This window comes from Carassius carassius, chromosome 8 (genome assembly GCF_963082965.1).
Source record: "Carassius carassius chromosome 8, fCarCar2.1, whole genome shotgun sequence".
Lineage (NCBI taxonomy): Eukaryota > Metazoa > Chordata > Actinopteri > Cypriniformes > Cyprinidae > Carassius > Carassius carassius.
Window position 1 is genome coordinate 8,412,303 of NC_081762.1, and position 19,258 is coordinate 8,431,560.

General features: G+C 36.4%; 2 protein-coding genes and 1 long non-coding RNA gene across 3 annotated transcripts in view; 2 read left to right on the plus strand and 1 right to left on the minus strand.

The window, feature by feature from the left end:
* Positions 1-6,543, plus strand: part of LOC132145144 (uncharacterized) — a 21,138-nt gene extending 14,595 nt beyond the window's left edge. Inside the window, exon 3 of the long non-coding RNA XR_009434441.1 lies at positions 6,414-6,543. This is a non-coding gene — a long non-coding RNA (uncharacterized LOC132145144). The remainder of the gene's footprint in view (positions 1-6,413) is intronic.
* trim46b (tripartite motif containing 46b) lies at positions 4,263-15,205 on the minus strand. The gene is made up of 12 exons (XM_059555921.1): positions 14,666-15,205; positions 12,814-13,069; positions 12,569-12,719; positions 10,578-10,776; positions 10,201-10,347; positions 9,361-9,456; positions 9,024-9,277; positions 8,808-8,929; positions 7,514-7,852; positions 6,421-6,650; positions 6,250-6,317; positions 4,263-5,799 (listed from the first exon to the last, which is right to left on the minus strand). Exons 2-12 carry the CDS (start codon positions 13,061-13,063, stop codon positions 5,352-5,354), a joined length of 2,304 nt encoding a protein of 767 aa, XP_059411904.1. The 5' UTR covers positions 13,064-13,069; positions 14,666-15,205; the 3' UTR covers positions 4,263-5,351.
* A 1,280-nt stretch (positions 15,206-16,485) lies between these two features.
* On the plus strand, positions 16,486-17,225 carry s100a10a (S100 calcium binding protein A10a). Its single transcript, XM_059555218.1, has 2 exons — positions 16,486-16,676; positions 16,796-17,225. The coding sequence occupies exons 1-2, from the start codon at positions 16,536-16,538 to the stop codon at positions 16,958-16,960; spliced, it is 306 nt and encodes a 101-aa protein (XP_059411201.1). The 5' UTR covers positions 16,486-16,535; the 3' UTR covers positions 16,961-17,225.
* Positions 17,226-19,258: the final 2,033 nt, after the last annotated feature.

Consider the following 19,258-nt stretch of genomic DNA (forward strand, 5'->3'; position numbering starts at 1 on the left):
TCGGTAGGAAACCAAGCTAAAAATCAAACTGAAACATAACTTCAAAACTTGATGCTTCCAGATGTGATCCAAGACATTTGGAACAAAATGGAAATACTGAACAGATGTTCCATAGGGATGCATTATACTGTTTATACTTGAGGTGATGTTAAATTTGATTTTTCCAGAGTCTACCTAGACGGCCAATCAAATGGTGGTTGGCATGACTGAAAGCATGAATTACATATTCCCATTAAATCCGGTTTTGGTTTTGTTTGCAGAGAATGTTTGCCAATGTCACTAGTGAATTTAATCAGCATTCCAGTGATGCACAGTGCTTCTGAAGCTTATAGCAATTCATTGTTGTGATGTACACATTAAAGGAATAGTTCATCTAAAATCTAAAATGTGCAAAAAAAAAAATGAAAAAAAAAAAAAACAAACAAATCAAAGCTTGCTTCTTCACCTGAGCAGATTTAAAAAAAAAAAAAAAAACACACACATTGCATCACTTGCCCACCAACTGCAGTGAATGGGTGCCATCAGAATGAAAGTACAAACAATTGATTAACAAATAACAGTGCATCAATTAATGGATAAACTGTTCTGATAAACTATTAAACTCATCTTCATCTGGATGGCCTGATGCAAAACTTCATTTTTGGGAGAATTTTTAAAAATCCCTTCATAATTAAAATGCAATTCATTGCCTTTTTTCAACTTGATGAATATAAATTTGTTAAATGTGATTATTTATGATTACATATTTTTAGACAAAGAAAAAGTAAAAAAAAAAAAAGAAAACCTCAGCCAGGCCAGGAGACTTCAAATCAATGATTAATGCTTCATATGTGAAAAAGTGAAAACGCCCTGCAGCATGTTTTTAACATTCGTGCTGTATCCAGACATGCATAACTCATTTTCAGATGTCTGAAATGACTTATTCAGAGGAGAGAACACCTGGAAAGTGCGACACTCCAGTACTGGACTTCATTCATATTATATGATCCAACATTGATGATAAACCTTGGGTCACTTATGATGCAGAACCAAACAGGTGCTCTTTGAAAATGAGTTTCATATGATGTTGCTGTCTGGCTAATTCACTAGCAATTAGTTGTTCAGCTGTTACTCTAATATTAGCGTACAATGAAATGGTTTTGCACATGATGGAGTGGGGCGGATTACATTTGCACATAGTCAGGCCAAACGCAAAATGTGGTGCAGGTTTCTATCGAGGTCAGCCATGCTTAGTCTTGCTCAGACTGCAGAAAACCTGCCTAGGCAATGATCCTCAAAAGCTTCTATTTATCTGTGGGGATTTACTAATAGCAGGACAGATGGGACGGCTGTGAGGGGGGGGTGAAGAAACAGTTAAACAAGGCCGATCCCTCCACTCCAGCGCTGCTGTCCGGCACACGAGAGGATCCATATGGAGACAGAAGAGTATTAGTGTAACGTTCATGTATACAGAGGGGGAAGGGAGTCAGGGGACAGCTTTACCTCCCAAATCTTCTTAATAAGGAATGAAACAGAGTGATTTAGATCACCCTGCACATGATGGAGTTCATGTGGGGCGAGGATCTTGCTGAGGTTCATAGTAATGGACTTTGCTAATGCATTCCTTCCAGTAGTTATTGTGCCAAAATGGCTTATGTTGGTTGCTAGCAGCTTTAGATAAATGATGAAAACAACCAGATTTCCTGTTAAAAGTAATGCGGTGTGGAAAAGCGTGCTGCAGGAAAGGTTTTAAGTTGGGGCAAGTTGTCACACTTTTTACTAGTGTGAATATTTCGAAATAGGTTGATTTCTGAAAGTCAGTTTCTATATTGAGAACAGCCTTGGCTAAATATTTTTTTTTAAGCATTATATTATATATTATTATTTTAACACACATGGAGATTTAGTGACAACATGCCCCAGTAGTTTTAAACTAAGGTATTTTTGAACTAGGAGCTTGAAAACAACATTAAAAGAAGCATTGAGATAAAAACATTTGTTTAATTGGATATACTTTTTTGGTTAATAATATTTCTCTTTTCGTTGCTTTGTTTTGTTTTGTTTTGAGAAGCAAAGCGTTTGGTAAGACTATTTTGTACGTAGCAGTCAGTATAGTTTTTATAATTATAATTATATGCTGCCAGGGCTAGTTGTCACAATTTGACAACTATATTTTTTTAAGTCAGTCTCTGTAGGTACAAAAACAGCATTATTTCCGAGGACAAATGACATTGTTTCTTCCTTACATTGAGATTTTGTGGCAACATGCCCTGATAGTTTTAATAGAGTTTTGAACTAGTTCTTTGAAAACAACCTATAAAAACCATTTCATAATAAAAACTAATTTGACATTTGACTTCAACCTTTAGTTTCAACAAGTGTGACAACAAGCCCCGGTTTCCGTTTTTGCTTGAAGAAACAACGAAATATATCCAGCAGTTAAGATCCTTCGTCTTTTTCCAAATTAAGTTTATGAGAAGTGAAAAGTTCGACAGCTTTTTGATATGAAGCATTTTTAGATACGTCTGCAAAAACTCCATGAAACTCAATCCTACGATTAGTCAATAGTCATTGCGGTGAATAAAATCAAAATTTGAGCGTGCAGTGGTCTGTCAAGAGTCTTTAACCTAAAATAATGGAGTATTACCACCATCTAGCCCTCCCTTCTAGTCTAGTCAGCTAAATACTTGACACAGATGGCAACAACCAGGGTAGACCTACAACAGCTGGTATAGGTCTAAGCTCATGACAAAATGGATCAACGGGCACAGCTATACGACGAGCCACCGGACGGACACTTTACAGATATTTTAGTCTGTGGGGCTTCGGGAAATGACTGGTCTTATTAAATGAAAATCACAGAAGGTAAAGCAGCTGCAAAGCTTCTGAGGTATTTAAAATCCCCCCTGACTGTGCATGAGACTTCCTGGTGTGGATTAGAGGCTGCAGCTACATGTGGTGCTGTGGCTACATACCTTCAGTCAGTCAGAACCCAATCTGATGCCTAGTTTTCCTTCTCCCCGGGCCGAGAATCACCAAAAGCCAAATGGATGATGGAGAGGGGGAGAAGAGAGAGAGAAAGAAAGAGGTCAATGTGAAGATAAAGCGTGCAAAACTTTGTTGGAGTTGAATCGTGGAATATTGGAGAGAATGATGGAGGAGACGGGATGGATCTGTCGTTTAGATGAAAGCGGAGATGAAAGAGAGAAAACCAACCTATGACACACAATCTTTAAGAAATATCACCCTCAGCTCTTACTGGGCCATCACACTCCCTAGAGCAATGATTTTGATGAGTGTGAGAAGGTGTGTGTGTGTGTGAGAGAGGGGGGGGGGGGTGAAGGTAACATAGTCTTGAATTTCTGTCACCAGAAACTTAAGCCAAAAGAGAAATCTGTGCTTTTAAAACATTTCTGAAATGTTACATTCCATGAGAGGAAAACATTGGCTAACCCCTCATTTGGCTCATCGGCTCTCAAAGAGTCTGTCTAAGCTGAAACATACCTAACCACTCGACTTTCTGGTTTCTAACCAATATGGCAGCAATTAAAGACATATGTGGATTTTCATAAAAGAAGTTTTCTAAAGAAGTATATACAGACATCCGTACCTGCAGAGTAACAAAACTTATTTGGTTTCTTTCAATTCTAACCGATATCAAATTGAAAGTAAAATGGGGTGCACATGTTGTTTAATAGAAATTCATAATTTAGAAATGGTTTAAACTAAATGTGTTTTCTAAAAATGTAAATATATAAATATAAATATATATATATATATATTTATATTTATATAGCTGATATTTATATAGCTGAAAGAGTCTTAACCAATTAAAAATTAGCCACAGTGACATCACTGTCATGCATGCCCACCAGAACCTAACATGACAGTAGAAGGTAAGGTGCATCCTAATTTGCATACTTATTCACTGTTCTATGACACTTTGTAGTATAAATAGTGCAAGCAGTGCCTTCACACTGAAAAAAAGTGCACATGAATGAAGTGCAGAATGTTTTAGGGGGCTAAGGAAACTTATACAATTCAGACACTACACTGTTGAGTATAGTGCACATGTGTATAGTGTATAGGAAGGCCCACTATATCTTGTTTTCATATGTGACCTTATTCCTTTGATAGCCAAATGTTTAGCTAAATGGATGCATTTGAGGAAGCTCACCTTGCAAGAGGACAAGCGAACACGTGTTTGAATAAACTGCTGCCCTCTACTGATAGAAAACAGTAATACACCATTTGTTCAGAGGAATGATATTAAGACTAGAGAATTATTTATTATAATTATTTATTACCAGCAGGCAAAAGCCAACATTCTCTCCAACAAGACTCAAACTACACAGTAAAGCCATTCCAGACAAGCACAGCTTTAGGCTGGACTGATATCAAGCGCATGAGTCAAACTCAAAAAATATTCTCTACAAGCTTCAGTATGAATTTGCATAAGGTGACTTATAATGGTGGGGTTAGTGCACACACACATAGACTTTCAATCCCATAAATACCAAGCAAAGCAGTGCACTTCCAATCTATTTCACTGACGATTTTCATTCTTAAGCAGAAGCTTTGCTTAATTCATTTGTTCAATAGCATATTGGAATTCAAACCAACAATTTGTGAAAGCTATAAGGTAAGTGTGCCCTAATAAACTACTCAGAAAAAGTCCTTTTATATATCCACTGCAGTCTAGAAGCCACTTATTTCAACAAATTAAAATTCTTCTTAACCATCTAAGGCAAAAACAGCAGCGAGAAGCATTTGGTCTGGCATTAGACGTATGTTGAGTAAATGTCTTTGTAAATGCTCCAGCTGACAGCTGAAAGAGTCTGACAGGTCAGTCCTGAAAGCACATGGCTAGAGGTTAAAAGAGCAGTTGTTTACAATTGTATTATGGGTTGCAAAATGAAGCCTTGTGTAACAGTCTGGAATTTCTGCTCTGTTTGGAGATTAATAAACAAAAAACACTATAATACAAGGTATATTATATCACTACAATATCCGCTGTGTGGGAGGAATCTGGTATAAAAAAAACTTTGAGGCACATTTCCTACATTGGAACAGAGAGGTCGCTGATTATAAGTTGGAAAACATTTTTGCATATATATTATGTGTTTGTGTGTGTGTGTGTGTGTGTGTGTATATATATATATATATATATATATATATATAGGTTAATATGCAATTTAAATAGTTTTCTTGGCTATATAGGTGGCATCAGCAAATTAATAATTCATGAGTAATTCAGCAAGCAGTGCAGCAATAAAGGCCTCTCAAAACAAAAAGAAAAATAAGCAGAGATTGATATTGGGTGCAATTAAAAACTCTAAAAAGTCTCTAAAATCGAATTATAAAAATGATAATCAATCAGAGTTCAGTTCCGTTTTTGTAACACGTGATTGAATAGTGACTCGTCTTACAGGGGTTTGATTTGCATTATGATTGGCTACCAGCTCCTGTAGCTGCAGAGCCCCGCCTCCAATGAAACAGAAAGCAGGGCACACAGGGGCGGAGCAGTCTACAGGCCCCTCCCATAGTGGGCGGAGAGAGTGGGCATCGTAAAATGTGACACGCCCCTTCTCAAAGTCGAGACACACTCCTAGTCTCGGAGGCAGTGGATAGGTGACACCAGTTGGCGATGAAGGCCCGTTGCCATTAGTAAAGCCAGACTCTCTGTAATTGGCGTTGTGATGGGAGTTGGTGGAGGAGGGCAGGTAGATCTTGCCCATGCCCATTGTGAGGAAAGAGAAAGGGGGAGGAGAATCCGACGAATCCTCGGCTCCACTGTCATGGCCGCTGTCTGGATCATATCTATCAGATTAACAAGATGGATTCAATATGGTTAAAGCTAGCATGAAAAATGATTTTGAAGACAATGGTGTCATCATCCCACTCAATTCAGTAGCAGTTTTGTTCTCATCCAGAAGTTTCAGTGCAATCAATTCGAAGAACCTCTGATATCCATGGAACTTTTCCATTACACAAAAATTGGAAAAGGTTACATTCTTAACAAATTTTATACTACGATAACTAAAGTTCTTTTAAGAATGTTTTTTAAGGAACTGAAATGGATCTTTTATTACATCACTGTAAAAATCCCCCTTTAAGAAGGTTTTTTTCATTTAGATTTTAATTGTTTAAAATCATAAATGCAATAGTTTTGACCATATTGATGCTAAATTGGAAGTATTAGGTGCCATATCTTAACATTAAGGTATCTCCTTCCTCTTTCAGCAGTTCTTTTTGAGATGTTGTTCTCACCTTGGACTAGCCATATCTTGAGGCAGATGAAACCACTCCTGAAGTTTGGACTCCAGGCCCACTCCAACCTGTATAACAGAGCCAATGACAAAAAATGAGGGAAAAGGTGATATAAAAAGAAAAGTTACAGGGAAGACCAGTTAATATATTTTTCTTCTTTACAGAACTCGCCTTAACCAGATATGAGCCGGGCTCCACTGAGCATGCCCAATAGTGTCTGCCCTGCGTTATGGCCACATCACCCACAAGCAGATCAGCTGTCAGGTGACAGGAAGTGAGGGCACGATCGGCGGCCTGAAGCAGGGAGAGACCAGGCACACTGCGAGCACACCTCTGCTCCTTACTCACCACCAGTCTGTCCGCGTGCAGGCCCCAACGAGAGTCCAGGTAAAAATTCAACACTGTCGGGGAGGCGGGAGGAAGACAACAGCGAGGGAATACAGGAGCAATTTTGAAGGGGATAGAAGAAGAGGGGAATGAGTATTAAGGCACAAAAAGGAGGGATATAAGAGTGGGTGGAAAGGGAGAATAGAAGTATAGAATATGCAAAAGGAGGACAATGCATAAAAACAGCAATCAGGAAAACAGTAAACAAGGAAAGAAGACAAAGAAATGCACTCTGGGAATAGCAGGGTAAAATCAGATTTGCGTTCCAGCAGACAGGCAGAGAAGGTGTATTTCCTAATTAGTATTTCAGAGTTAAAGTCTATTCACATCAACAACTAATTTATTTAATTTACAAATTTGATTCGTGTCTTTGTGTCCCTTGTTTTCATTTATAGCAGAAGCTAATGTTGGCGTTTTGTCGTGAACATCTGCCTTTCTAGTTGTAACACAGGTCTCCATTTAATGTGATTAATAAACATTATGGAACATTAAAGTTTGCTTATGGCCACATTTACAAAGTGGATGGGTCAACCTTCACATAATGTTTCACTACACTGAGGGTTTTGTATGTGGAAAATAAATATACTGGTGGTTCAAAAAAAATAAATGGCTCAAATAATCAAATGATGAGGGAATTATAAACAAGAAAAGAGACATAATAACAGAAAGACTTTTAAGGGCTTTAAAAAGGGAGCAGGAAAGCTGGCTGTAAAGTGCTGTTGTCACTAAAGCTGGAAAACATGGAAAAACCAAAGGTTGTACAGAAGGAGATGGGAATGGATAAAAAGATAAAGAGAAAAGAAGATAAATGAGCAGATGAGTATCATTTGGGAATGGATTTATTTGTGTTGATAAATCCTCAGAAGGTGTTTCTTACCTGGAGCTGGTGGTGTGTGTAAATATACTTCCTCACTGTATTCGCCAAAGCCGGCCTTGTTGCAGCCTCTCACCCTCAGCACATACACACTGTCCATCTCCAGCCTGTCAATCACCGCACAGGTCCCAGTCACCTCCTCCAATCTCTGCCAGCCCCAGCGAGCAGCAGCCAATCCCCCGCGAATCCCCCCTCTTGTCCCGCCCCCTGGCTCCACCCCCCGCCTCCGAAATTCCACAGAGTAATGCCAGGCAGGAGTGGAGTCTTGAGGCAACCGCCAGCTCAAGAAGAGCTGGTCATAGGCGAGGGTTCGCTGGGTGTCAATCACAGGAGCGAGAGGGGCTGATGGGATAGGTCATTTTGGTTGGGGTTAGATTACATGACATTGCAATCAGATTACTTTTTCCAAGTAAAGTAGCATCCAGTTTTCACCAAGTTACTTTTCTATGTATTTATATACTGACAAATATGACACTTTCCCCAGAAACATTCAGTGAGCTTTTTCTGAAATTCTGTGCATTACTTTATACTAATATATCTGTCATAACACAATATTATTATACAAGCAGGGATTTTTAAAATCATATTTAATACCTTTAAAGACCTTTTTAAGTCCTGCACAAATAAAATGAGCATATTTAAAATACTTAAGATATGTTTTATTCAATATAACTTTGTATTGAAAGTAGTTTATGTACTAACATAACAATACATGTGAATTTAACTGTTAAATGATGTTGGATTTTGCTGTTATGATAATAATTTGTTGAAATAAATGCTGTTACAGAATCAGACTACAGTGATCATGCTATATTGGTTGTTTTTGTGAATCAAAACATACAGTGTAACCAGTGTAGTACCATAATACAACAAACGAGTCTTTTGAGTCAATTCTTTTAGTGAATCAAGATGTACAGTGGGACCAGTGTAATCCGATTCCCTAACTAATGACTCGAGTCAGATTTTTGGGTGAATCAAAACAAACAGTTTGACCAGTAAAGTTCAAGTGATTGCAAATTAATGACTCTTAAGAACCGGTTTGTTTTATAAATCAAATTCTTACAATGAGTTAAACAAACTGCTTCCAGAATCAAAAATTCGTGCAAGCTGGGTTTTTAGTGAATCAACACATGCACCTTACTGTGTAATTGTGTAACTAAGGATTGCCAGTCTTAAATAAATCAGTGTAGTACTGATCTAACAGCTCATTAGGGATACACACACATCAAAGATAGACAATATGAGATTATCAGCAGTATTTTATAAAATGGTAGTGATCATTTATTCCCTTTCCTACCCTGAATGAAGTTCAGGTCTGTGAGGAGTTTGAGTTCTCTGGAAACATCAAGCTGGAAGTGTCGGAACGAAGGATCAGCAGAGAGAGAGAAACGCTGCATAGATTCAATAGACTGGGCCAATCTGCCAGAAAGAGAGATAACAGTCCGGTGTTTTCGGATTTTGGGAACAGACATCAGTATTATCAGCAGATAGTAAGGTGGGTAAGCCACCCCACCTTTTGTGTGTTATTCTGGCTGCGTGCACAAAGCTCGATGGGTCATTTTCTTTGAGCAGCTCTTGAGTGAAAGCCATCAAACTGGCGTGCTCCAGCAGGCTCCGTTTTTCAGCCACCTGATTGGCCAAAGCCTCTGCCCTTCTCTGCCGAGAGCTTTCCAGAGCCTGGGCCAGCATTGTCTGCCGCTCGGTCAGCAATACCATCATCTCCTTCACGCAGTGAGAGAGCTGCTCTTTGGCTGATACGTTGTTCACCTGCATTCATGCACACAGACAATTTCTCAGCACATCAAACACCTGCTTTCCTTTTTGTGACAGGTTGGAAAAGGTGGCCGTACCGCAGTCTGAGTGATGGCATTTTCCAGTTGTGTGATCTGAGTCAACACCATGTCCTGATTGGACAGGATGTAGTTCAGCTCCTTGGTGATCTTGTCCTAGGGTTTAAAAACAACACACAATATAAAAGATTTTTCATTTAAATATCGAGAAGGTTAATAATAGTGTTGTTTTGCCTTCTTCATTATAGTTTGGCATCAATTCTACAAGTAGAAATGTAAAAATAAAAACGAAGTGAAAATTGTTAAGTGATATGATGCATTTGTATTTTTAGCAGTAAAGAAAAATAGAGATAATATTATAGCCCATTTGTGATCAGATTTTGTGAAGCTTTCACGCGTCATTGTGAATGTGAAATAAATCTTATTGGATCATTTAGTGACCTCTCATATCCTTTGGATCATGGGAACATTGTCATCCTAAAGATAAAACAGTCCTGTTAAAAACTACAGAAGAATCACTCACAATGGTGTGTGTTTACTGCCAATTTCCTGGCTTTCAAGAGTTCATAAACTATAGATCTAAAACATGCGATGAATAGACTAAAGCATCACAGCTAAACAAACTGAACACCATTGTGCAAAATGTTTGTGATGGATAAACTCATCTGATCACATGACTTTTCCCATTGTTGTAGTTTTTTTTTTTAATTCTTCTAAATCCAGATGATTATAGTAACTGCTTGAAATAATGCACTGGCACTGCCGTTAGGTGGCACTACTGTTGCTTTTTAAAAATGATTTTATTTGCCCATAAATTTCTCTACTAGAGAAAAACATGGCAGTGTTTGACAGTGATTCGTGCCAGGTACATCATTAAAATCGAGATGAATGTAAACATACCTTAAGAGTCTGGTAGGCTTGGGTAACGGGTGCAATCTTGTGACCCGCATGGATTCGACGCAGTTTACAGAGTGAACAAAGAAGCATCTCACAAGACTTACAGTAAAACTGCAGCCTCTCCTGATCATGTTCTGGGCATGTCAACACCTAGAGAGACGGAAAGAAACTTTACGATACACTATGCAAAAAAAAAAAAAAACTGCATCTTCATACTCATTTTGTGAAAATTCAGTTTCACTTAGAAATAAGGCATATTATGGAAGCAAAAGGGGTTGTGAATGCAGTTTTGTCTTAACTAATTGATCAGACCCTGGATGGACACCCAAGGTGTGAGAGGTAATCGGGTAGTAATCCTGGGCGGTCAAGGACCGGCTCACCTTTGGCCTGAAGTTGAGGGTGGGCTGAACATGTTCATGCTGGGCGCGTGGAGTGCCCCAGGGGTGGTAGAGTTTGAAGCACTCTTTACAGAAGCTGGCTCTGCAGTCAGCACAGCCTTTAGTGGCCTCCAGGGCCTGTGGGGGTTTACAGAACTGACACATCACAGCCACACTGCCCAAACTCACTGTGTGCCTATACCTACAGAAAGCAAGAGAAAGAGAGAGATCCTGCAGTGAAGTGTTTGTTCATTTGTCTATGTGGTTTTATTCATGCAGATATACAGTACAGACCAAAAGTTTGGACACACCTTCTCATTCAAAGAGTTTTCTTTATTTTCATGACTATGAAAATTGTAGAGTCACACTGAAGGCATCAAGGGCTATTTGACTTTGCTTTTTTGTTATGTATATAATTCCATATATAATTCCACATGTGTTAATTCATAGTTTTGATGCCTTCAGTGTGAATCTACAATTTCCATAGTCATGAAAATAAAGAAAACTCTTTGAATGAGAAGGTGTGTCCAAACTTTTGGTCTGTACTGTAGTAACACACAGGGAAAATTGTGTATTCATGATTCTACTTAAGATCACTAGGCCACTAATCAAATAAGTAAACACATATAAATGCTTAAAATATACTATATGTATGTATTTAATATTCTATTTCACTAAAATACACTAAATAAATAAGTAAATATGTATAAATCCTGCATTTATATTATAATATATTATATATTTATGATTCTATTTAATATTAGATCTAGATCACTAATCAAATAAGTAAATAAGTATGAAAGCTCAAATTATATTTGTTGATAATATTAAATATGATGTTATACTATACCATCCATATACTATACAAATATTAAATGTAATATAAAACTGTGTATTTAATATTTTATTTGAGATTATTAGCCCACTGATGAAACAAGTACACAAGTATAAATGCTGGAAATATATTATATTATATTATATTATATTATATTATATTATATTATATTATATTATATTATATTATATTATATTATATTATATTATATTATATTATATTATATTATATTATATTATATTATATTATATTATATTATATTATATTATATTATATTATATTATATTATTACAAGTAATATAATATATCATATCATATTATCTACTTAATTTCATTTATAATTACTAGGTCCGTAATCAAGCAAGCAAATAAATATCCTCAAAATATATTATATTATATTATATTATATTATATTATATTATATTATATTATATTATATTATATTATATTATATTATATTATATTATATTATATTATATTATATTATATTATATTATATTATATTATATTATATTATTACAAGTAATATAATATATCATATCATATTATCTACTTAATTTCATTTATAATTACTAGGTCCGTAATCAAGCAAGCAAATAAATATCCTCAAAATATATTATATTATATTATATTATATTATATTATATTATATTATATTATATTATATTATATTATATTATATTATATTATATTATATTATATTATATTATATTATTACAAGTAATATAATATATCATATCATATTATCTACTTAATTTCATTTATAATTACTAGGTCAGTAATCAAGCAAGCAAATAAATATCCTCAAAATATATTATATTATATTATATTATATTATATTATATTATATTATATTATATTATATTATATTATATTATATTATATTATATTATATTATATTATATTATATTGTGTATTTAAGATTCTATTTAATATTACTAGATCACTAAAAAAAATAACATGTATAAATGTTCATATTATATATATATATTTTAAAACAAAAATATAATATTGTGCATTTAAGTTTCTATTCAAGATCACTAGGTCACTAATCAATTAATTTATTAAGTACAAATACAGAAAATATATTATATTATTACATTTTAAATATATGATATATTATATAACTTCAGTGTATCTGAATAAGTGTATTTATTACCTTTCTACAATTCTCTCCAGTGTAAGGTTCCTCATGCACTCAGCCAGTCCTCTCTCTCCTAGTTCTACATCTCGTCCACAGGGGGCGCAAGGAAAAAGCATGAGAGGTGGAGGGCCTTCCTTTCGCCTGCGGCCTGGGTACGTCCCAGAACCTAAACATACACACACAGTGAGATAAACTAAATCTATATCAACCTGTTTATATGAGATTGAAGATGGTGCATTATCTTTCTTGTCTCTACACACCTGAGCGCAACAGGCGGTCCACGCGGTCAGACTTAGGCATGGGTCTGCGTATCTGCCGTGGGGACCGTGTGTTGGGGGTGGAAGCGGGTGAGTCGGGCTCCGGGGGGAGCTCGGGCTGGGGATACCCGCTCTGAACCAGCACCTCGGAGGCACACATGAGACACACGCTGTGCAGGCAGGGAAGTACAATAGGCTGCTTCACAATGTCCTTGCACACAGGACACTGCAATTCCTGCTCCATACTCTTCATATTGGACTGATGAATGGAGGAGTGAGAAAAAGATAATAGAAGATCTTACAAATATTGACTACAGTGAAAGTAAAACATTATAAAAAAAAACACTGCATGTGCTACAGCTATAAAAGAGACTTTATTAACAGATGTAGTACATATATTATACTACTATTCAAAAGTACGGTTTTTTATGTTTTTGAAAGTCATCTTATTCTCATCAAGGCTGCATTTGATCAAAAACAGCAAAATTTTCATCAATAGATATTTTTTTTTTTACAATGTATTCCTTAATGTCAATTCTTATCAATATAATCTGTCCTAGCTAAAAAGTATACATTTTTGTATTCATTTACAAATGTGCAGTGGTCCTAACATTATTAGTTCAATGCACTACCAGTTGAACTACAGAAAAGATAAATTACAAATAGTAAGCAGTAGCCCCTTCTATGATACATTTGGGTCCTAAATTTAGGTCCTTAAGTCATATTTGGGACAGACTTTTTGAGCTCTATTAAGAATTATGTCTCTGTTGCACACTGATTTTAAGAAAAGTGGAAAGTGGTGGATAAAATGAGGGAAGAGACTAGATTTCCATGCTGCCTGGTTTCTGAGAGAGACATGCACACCTTTATAAATAGCTGTCCCTGGTGCACTGCTACTGCCTGGTGCAATGCTCTTTAAAAATGGATAGTGACCTGATGTTGATGATTTAAGCAGACAGCTGGGAGACATTGGAAGCTCTGGAAAGGCCACATCAGCTAAAGCATGACCTTGTCCATCAAACAGTATAGAAATGTCTGTGGTTTCTGTTTGAAGACTGACTGAGCAACAAAAAACACAAACTTATCTGACACCTGTTCTGCACATACATAATTTGCATCTCCATAAAAAAAAATACAATAAAAACATAGTATGGACAAACAAAACTTGTTAAAAAATAGTTCAGTTAGCCTACTTTGACCTCTAGAAACCGCAGTGAAAAATAAATTTTAGTTAACTAATTCTGACAACCATTTTCCAGTTCAAATACAATAGGCTAGCTATAATTATTAGAACGCTAGTTAATGGGTTCTTAAAATCTAACTGCATATCTTTGTATTAGACACGTTTTCCCTTTAAATCATACTTTAAAAATCCAAACGCATGCTTTAGGAAGGCCTACAGCAGCTTAAAGGGCATCTTTATCATCACGCGGTCATTCAGCAATGTCCCCTGGTCTTATAGGTCACTCCATCTCACAATACGAAAGATTTAACGTGATTTTAACTCAAGATAAACGCGACTGAGGTCTGACATACAGACCTGACTGTATAGCGGTTAACACGGTGCACCGGTTCGTGCTGTATTCGGCAGCGCCCTTACCTTCACCTGAGATCCGGGCGCCATTACGGGATGCTGCTGTCTTTACTTCATATGACAGCACTGCTGTCGCAAATCAGTGCGACTTCCCGAGATAGACCAGCTACACACTTATAATTGCCAAGCATGAAAAGTCTACATGCGGTTTCCATCCAGCTACAAATATTCCATCGATAAAACCCCGCGTGCTGTAGAAGCATCACTGCCACATGCTCGCCGCGGATTTAATACATTGTCTATTATTCTTGTAAAACATACCGTTTATGTTTCGTTTGGTTTCGTCGCAGTAGATCGTCATATGTCAATGGGGAAATCTTCCGTCATCCGCCATTGCCTCTTTCAGGTTGAAATGTAGGTTAGTAGGATGTCGCCACATCCGCGCGCAGCTGGAGATGCTTTCATACCGACGCCCTCAGTCTCAAACCCGCATCCCGTTTCCGTGGCAACAAGCACGTCCGCTTCATCAGCAGCACGGCCGAGTCTCAACTGAGCTGCTGAATTAACATGTGTTTCAGTCCAACTGACAGTCTTATCCAGTCATTATGAAATACAAATACTGTAACAAGTAAAACCGTGCAGATGTTATCTGAAGGCAGTGTTTCTTGTGTCGAAAGCTTCGAAATGGTTATGAATCACCAATATTTTTTTACGCATCACTATTGGATTGGGAGCTTGTATCGTACTCCTCAAGTCACGTGATTTAAGCAAACTAGGCTTCGTTAACGTTGTACTGTTACGAATCTGAGACTGCATCCCAGTGTGCACACTATCCATCCTAAATTCTATGTGATATAAGTCATTTTCAATGCTATTTTGGACAGTTAGGGAGGATAGTATCAAAGTCCCTATGGTTCTGCAGTCTTTGATAGTATGCACATTAGGACGCAGGGGTTGGTTTAGAAATATTTTCAATTCCGATGATTCGCCACCAGATGGCTTTAAACTGATGAACCCATGAACGAGTGTTCAATGGAAAGGTCAGTTTAATAATAAAGGGTTCATTTCTGCTAATAATACACAAAACAAAACAAAAAATAACACGAATTTTACATAGCCTTCATAATGGTGTTTAATTATTACATTTAGATTAAACTTTCATGAAACTACTTGCAGCTGGTTTGTAAAAGGTGTAAAATGTTTGGGCTGAGTTTTCGTTGCATTTCCAGGCTTTTGATCAGCAGATGGCGCCAGCACGTGGTGTTTTGTGAATCATTTTGCGAATCATTCGGTTCAATTGATTCAGAGTTTCGAAAAGCTTCATTTCTCCTTTCACTATCGGAAGGCCACCACTGACCAGAGATTAAGAAACACACACACACACAGAAACTTTAAGTTAATCTTAACTGTATAATATTTTAAATGATTCATCAGTATTCTGTAAGAAACTGTGATACAGAACAGCATTTATTTGAAATATAAATGTTTCTAACATTATATATAAATGTCTTTGCTGTTACTTTAATGTGTCCTTGCTAAATATATATTTTTTTTATTATTATTATTAGGCTATTTGTTTTAATTATCCCAAAGTTTTGGATAGTAGTGTATTACTGTTAAATAAATAAAAAGTAGTAATAATAATAATAAAGCAAAAACTGTTTTCAACATAATAAGCACTGTTTTTGAGCACCAAATCAGCATATTGATGATTAATGATTTTTGAAGTTTTGTTTGTTTTTACTGTAATTTTTATCAAATAATTGCAGACTTCTTTCGAAAACATTAAAAAATCGTAATTATTCCAAACTTTTGACTGCTAGTAAAATATGTTGTACATATTGTACAATTTCTGGTGTTTCATCTATTAAGTATAACATTACCGTGCCCCATTGAGTCATGCAGTCTATAGAGCACACAATGTCCACATAACTCATTCACTAGGTATGCTGTGCTGTAATCAGTGTATTGCTCAACTTCCCCTGATAAGACCTTCTCCTGCCCATGGGCTCGGTCATATAAAGTGTTGAGAGAGATATCCAGAATCTCTCAAATTCTTCAGTTAGACACCCAAACGGTAAGCTCTTCATTCTGATGTTTAGCCTTTTGAATGCACTGTTAAGATCAGTTGTGTTAATATTAAGATCAGTTGCTAGTTAAGATTCATACTAGCTTTCTACAGTGAGCAGCCATGCCGTCCGAGCTAGAGACCGCCATGGAGTCCCTCATCATGGTATTCCACCGCTACGCTGGAAAAGAGGGCAAGACTGGCACCCTGACCCGCCGTGAACTCCGAACCCTGATGGAGAACGAGCTCTCTGGGTTTCTCAAGGTGAGGAACTTCTCTCACAAATGCTATAGTTCTGGTCTCCTCTCTTTCGTTTCCCAAGAAAAGGAAATCCAGGCTAAATCTCTCATTTATCAAACTTCTTTTACTCTCTTTTGCCCCAGTCTCAGAAGGATCCGACCACCATAGACAGAATTATGAAGGACTTGGATGCCAATGGAGATGGGGAGGTGAACTTTGAGGAGTTTGTGTCTTTGGTTGTGGGTTTGTCCATCGCTTGTGAGGCGTGCTATAGAATGCAGTTAAAGAAGACACCGAGCTGGAAATGAAGGGGGAAATTATCCATGCAGACAAATTGTAAAGTTGATCCCGTTGTCTATTAAAATACCTGATTGTTTTTTATTTTTATTCTGAGTTTGTGTTTGTGTGTACATCAGTAACTGACGAAAACCATAAAAACGTCTTTCGCTGGTAGGTTAAAGAACAGTGGGTGTGTATGACTCTTTGGCCTACAGATAGTATTCTTTGAACTTTACACTGTCTGTACTGAAAGCAAATATGTTTTTATTTAAAATAAAGCTTTAAAATATTAAAGCGTCTTCATGTGCAAAATTTTATATTTAAAATGTCTATTCAGTTATGCCAAGTATGATCACATCCTGCACTTTTTTTGTACTCTCTAACTCATTGTCACAATACTTTTACTAGGGTGTCATCCAAGTTGTTAATGGTTACAATTTAACCAAGGCTGCATAACAAAACAAAAAAAGAGAGTTATGGAAGCTGAAACTCAATAAGCCTAAGTCAGGGACAAGGTGGTGCCATATTTAATTTTTTGACAAAAATTAAAAAACGAGGTTATAAGGAACAGAAGTACAGTGAATTTAATAGGATTAACCAGATGTTTAGCTAATGAAATGTTTTTTGTAAACAAAAACTCCATAAAATGGTTGTGAAAATTGCACAAAATGAACGAAATGATGCATGCATACATTTTACTTTTTCCAGTTAATTTTTCTGCAAAGTACAGAGTCATCATTTTATATAAGATGAATGAAAATTGCAGTACAGTATATGTTGTCATTAGTCACAGCAAGTAAAGCTACAGAAACTATTTCTTGCTTAAAGAAACCTGTAATTTTGTGGCTTCCTTGTGGTCATATAATTTTCTATATTAGTTTAGCATTTTAGTATCCATAATATATAATATTACATAATATGTACTATTACAACTATTAATACTAGTGCTACTACTATAATAATAATAAAGATAAATTAAAAGAAAATAAAATTAAGCCTCCGCTGCCACAAGACAAATATGCATGATCAGATATTTTGACCAGAGCACATTGCCAAGTCATCACAGTCTTGCTTACTTACACAGGGCTTTGCCAAAGTCGCTAATTTTCAGACAGTTGCCACCTTGTTTGTACTGCTAAAAATACAAATAGCGAACCTCCCCAGTCAGCAAAACCAAATAATCCCAACTGCAAATAATGTTTGGAATGTTTCCTTGTATGCCACAAGGGGGCAGAAAAGAGCCATACTAGGATACTGACATACACTCTGCAGTCATGAATAGAAAAAATAAAATGAAATAAAATAAAATAAAATGTAACTGTGGTAACAAATAGCTACACTAGATGTCAGTCTAGCTTTATAATTCCATAAACCCAATACAGAGATTATGAATGGGATATTTTTGGACAATGTTGCTTTTTCCAAAGGTATGTTGCTGTCAGAATTTCTGTAATTTATGACGCTTTATCATTATTTCAGACAACACATCACCATCAAATGGTCAAAATACAACAATTGTTCTTACTAATGAGCGGCTGAGCATAAAGTAAGGAGGAAACTAGGGCTAGTAGTTTCAATTTACTCTTGTAAAATATGGTTAAATTTACTCCTTTGATTTGACCTTCTACCCAAAGTCATTATTTAGTTATACTACATTAGGTCATAACATATATGAAGAAAAAAAAATCAACAAAAAATTATTGTACTATTGTATAGGACTATTGTAATGGACTTCTAGGTGGTTGTCCTGCTTCGTCAATAAACAAGCTACAGGTAGTCCAAAATGCAGCAGCTAGAGTCCTTACCAGGTCAAGAAAATATGATCATATTACCCCAATTTTACAGTCTCTGCACTGGCTACCTATTAAGTTCCGTATCAGTTACAAATTATCATTACTTACCTATAAGGCCCTAAATGGTTTAGCTCCTGCGTACCTAACTAGCCTTCTACCACGCTACAACCCATCACGCACCCTAAGGTCACAAAACGCTGGACTTTTGGTAGTTCCTAGGATAGCAAAGTCCACTAAAGGAGGTAGAGCTTTTTCACATTTGGCTCCCAAACTCTGGAATAGCCTTCCTGATAATGTTCGGGGTTCAGACACACTCTCTCTGTTTAAATCTAGATTAAAAACGCATCTCTTTCGCCAAGCATTCGAATAATGTATCTCTTAAATTGTGAGTGTAGTTGCATCTGCATTTTTATTCTTTAGCTTGGGTTAAACTAATTTTACTTTGTTGGATCAGCAGCTATGCTAATGATGTCTCTATTTTGTTTCTATGTTTTGCCACGGGATTTACATCCCGTGGTAACTAGGATTTACACA

Excerpts from the sequence above, each read along its gene's own strand:
- trim46b (XM_059555921.1), bottom strand. The coding sequence starts at position 13,063 with ATGAAGAGTATGGAGCAGGAATTGCAGTGTCCTGTGTGCAAGGACATT. Across the intron at positions 9,278-9,360 it reads ATGCCATCACTCAGACTGCG|GTGAACAACGTATCAGCCAA; the intron begins GTACGGCCACCT and ends GCATGAATGCAG. Across the intron at positions 6,651-7,513 it reads ACACACACCACCAGCTCCAG|TGTTGAATTTTTACCTGGAC; the intron begins GTAAGAAACACC and ends CCTCCCCGACAG.
- s100a10a (XM_059555218.1), top strand. The coding sequence starts at position 16,536 with ATGCCGTCCGAGCTAGAGACCGCCATGGAGTCCCTCATCATGGTATTC. Across the intron at positions 16,677-16,795 it reads AGCTCTCTGGGTTTCTCAAG|TCTCAGAAGGATCCGACCAC; the intron begins GTGAGGAACTTC and ends CTTTTGCCCCAG.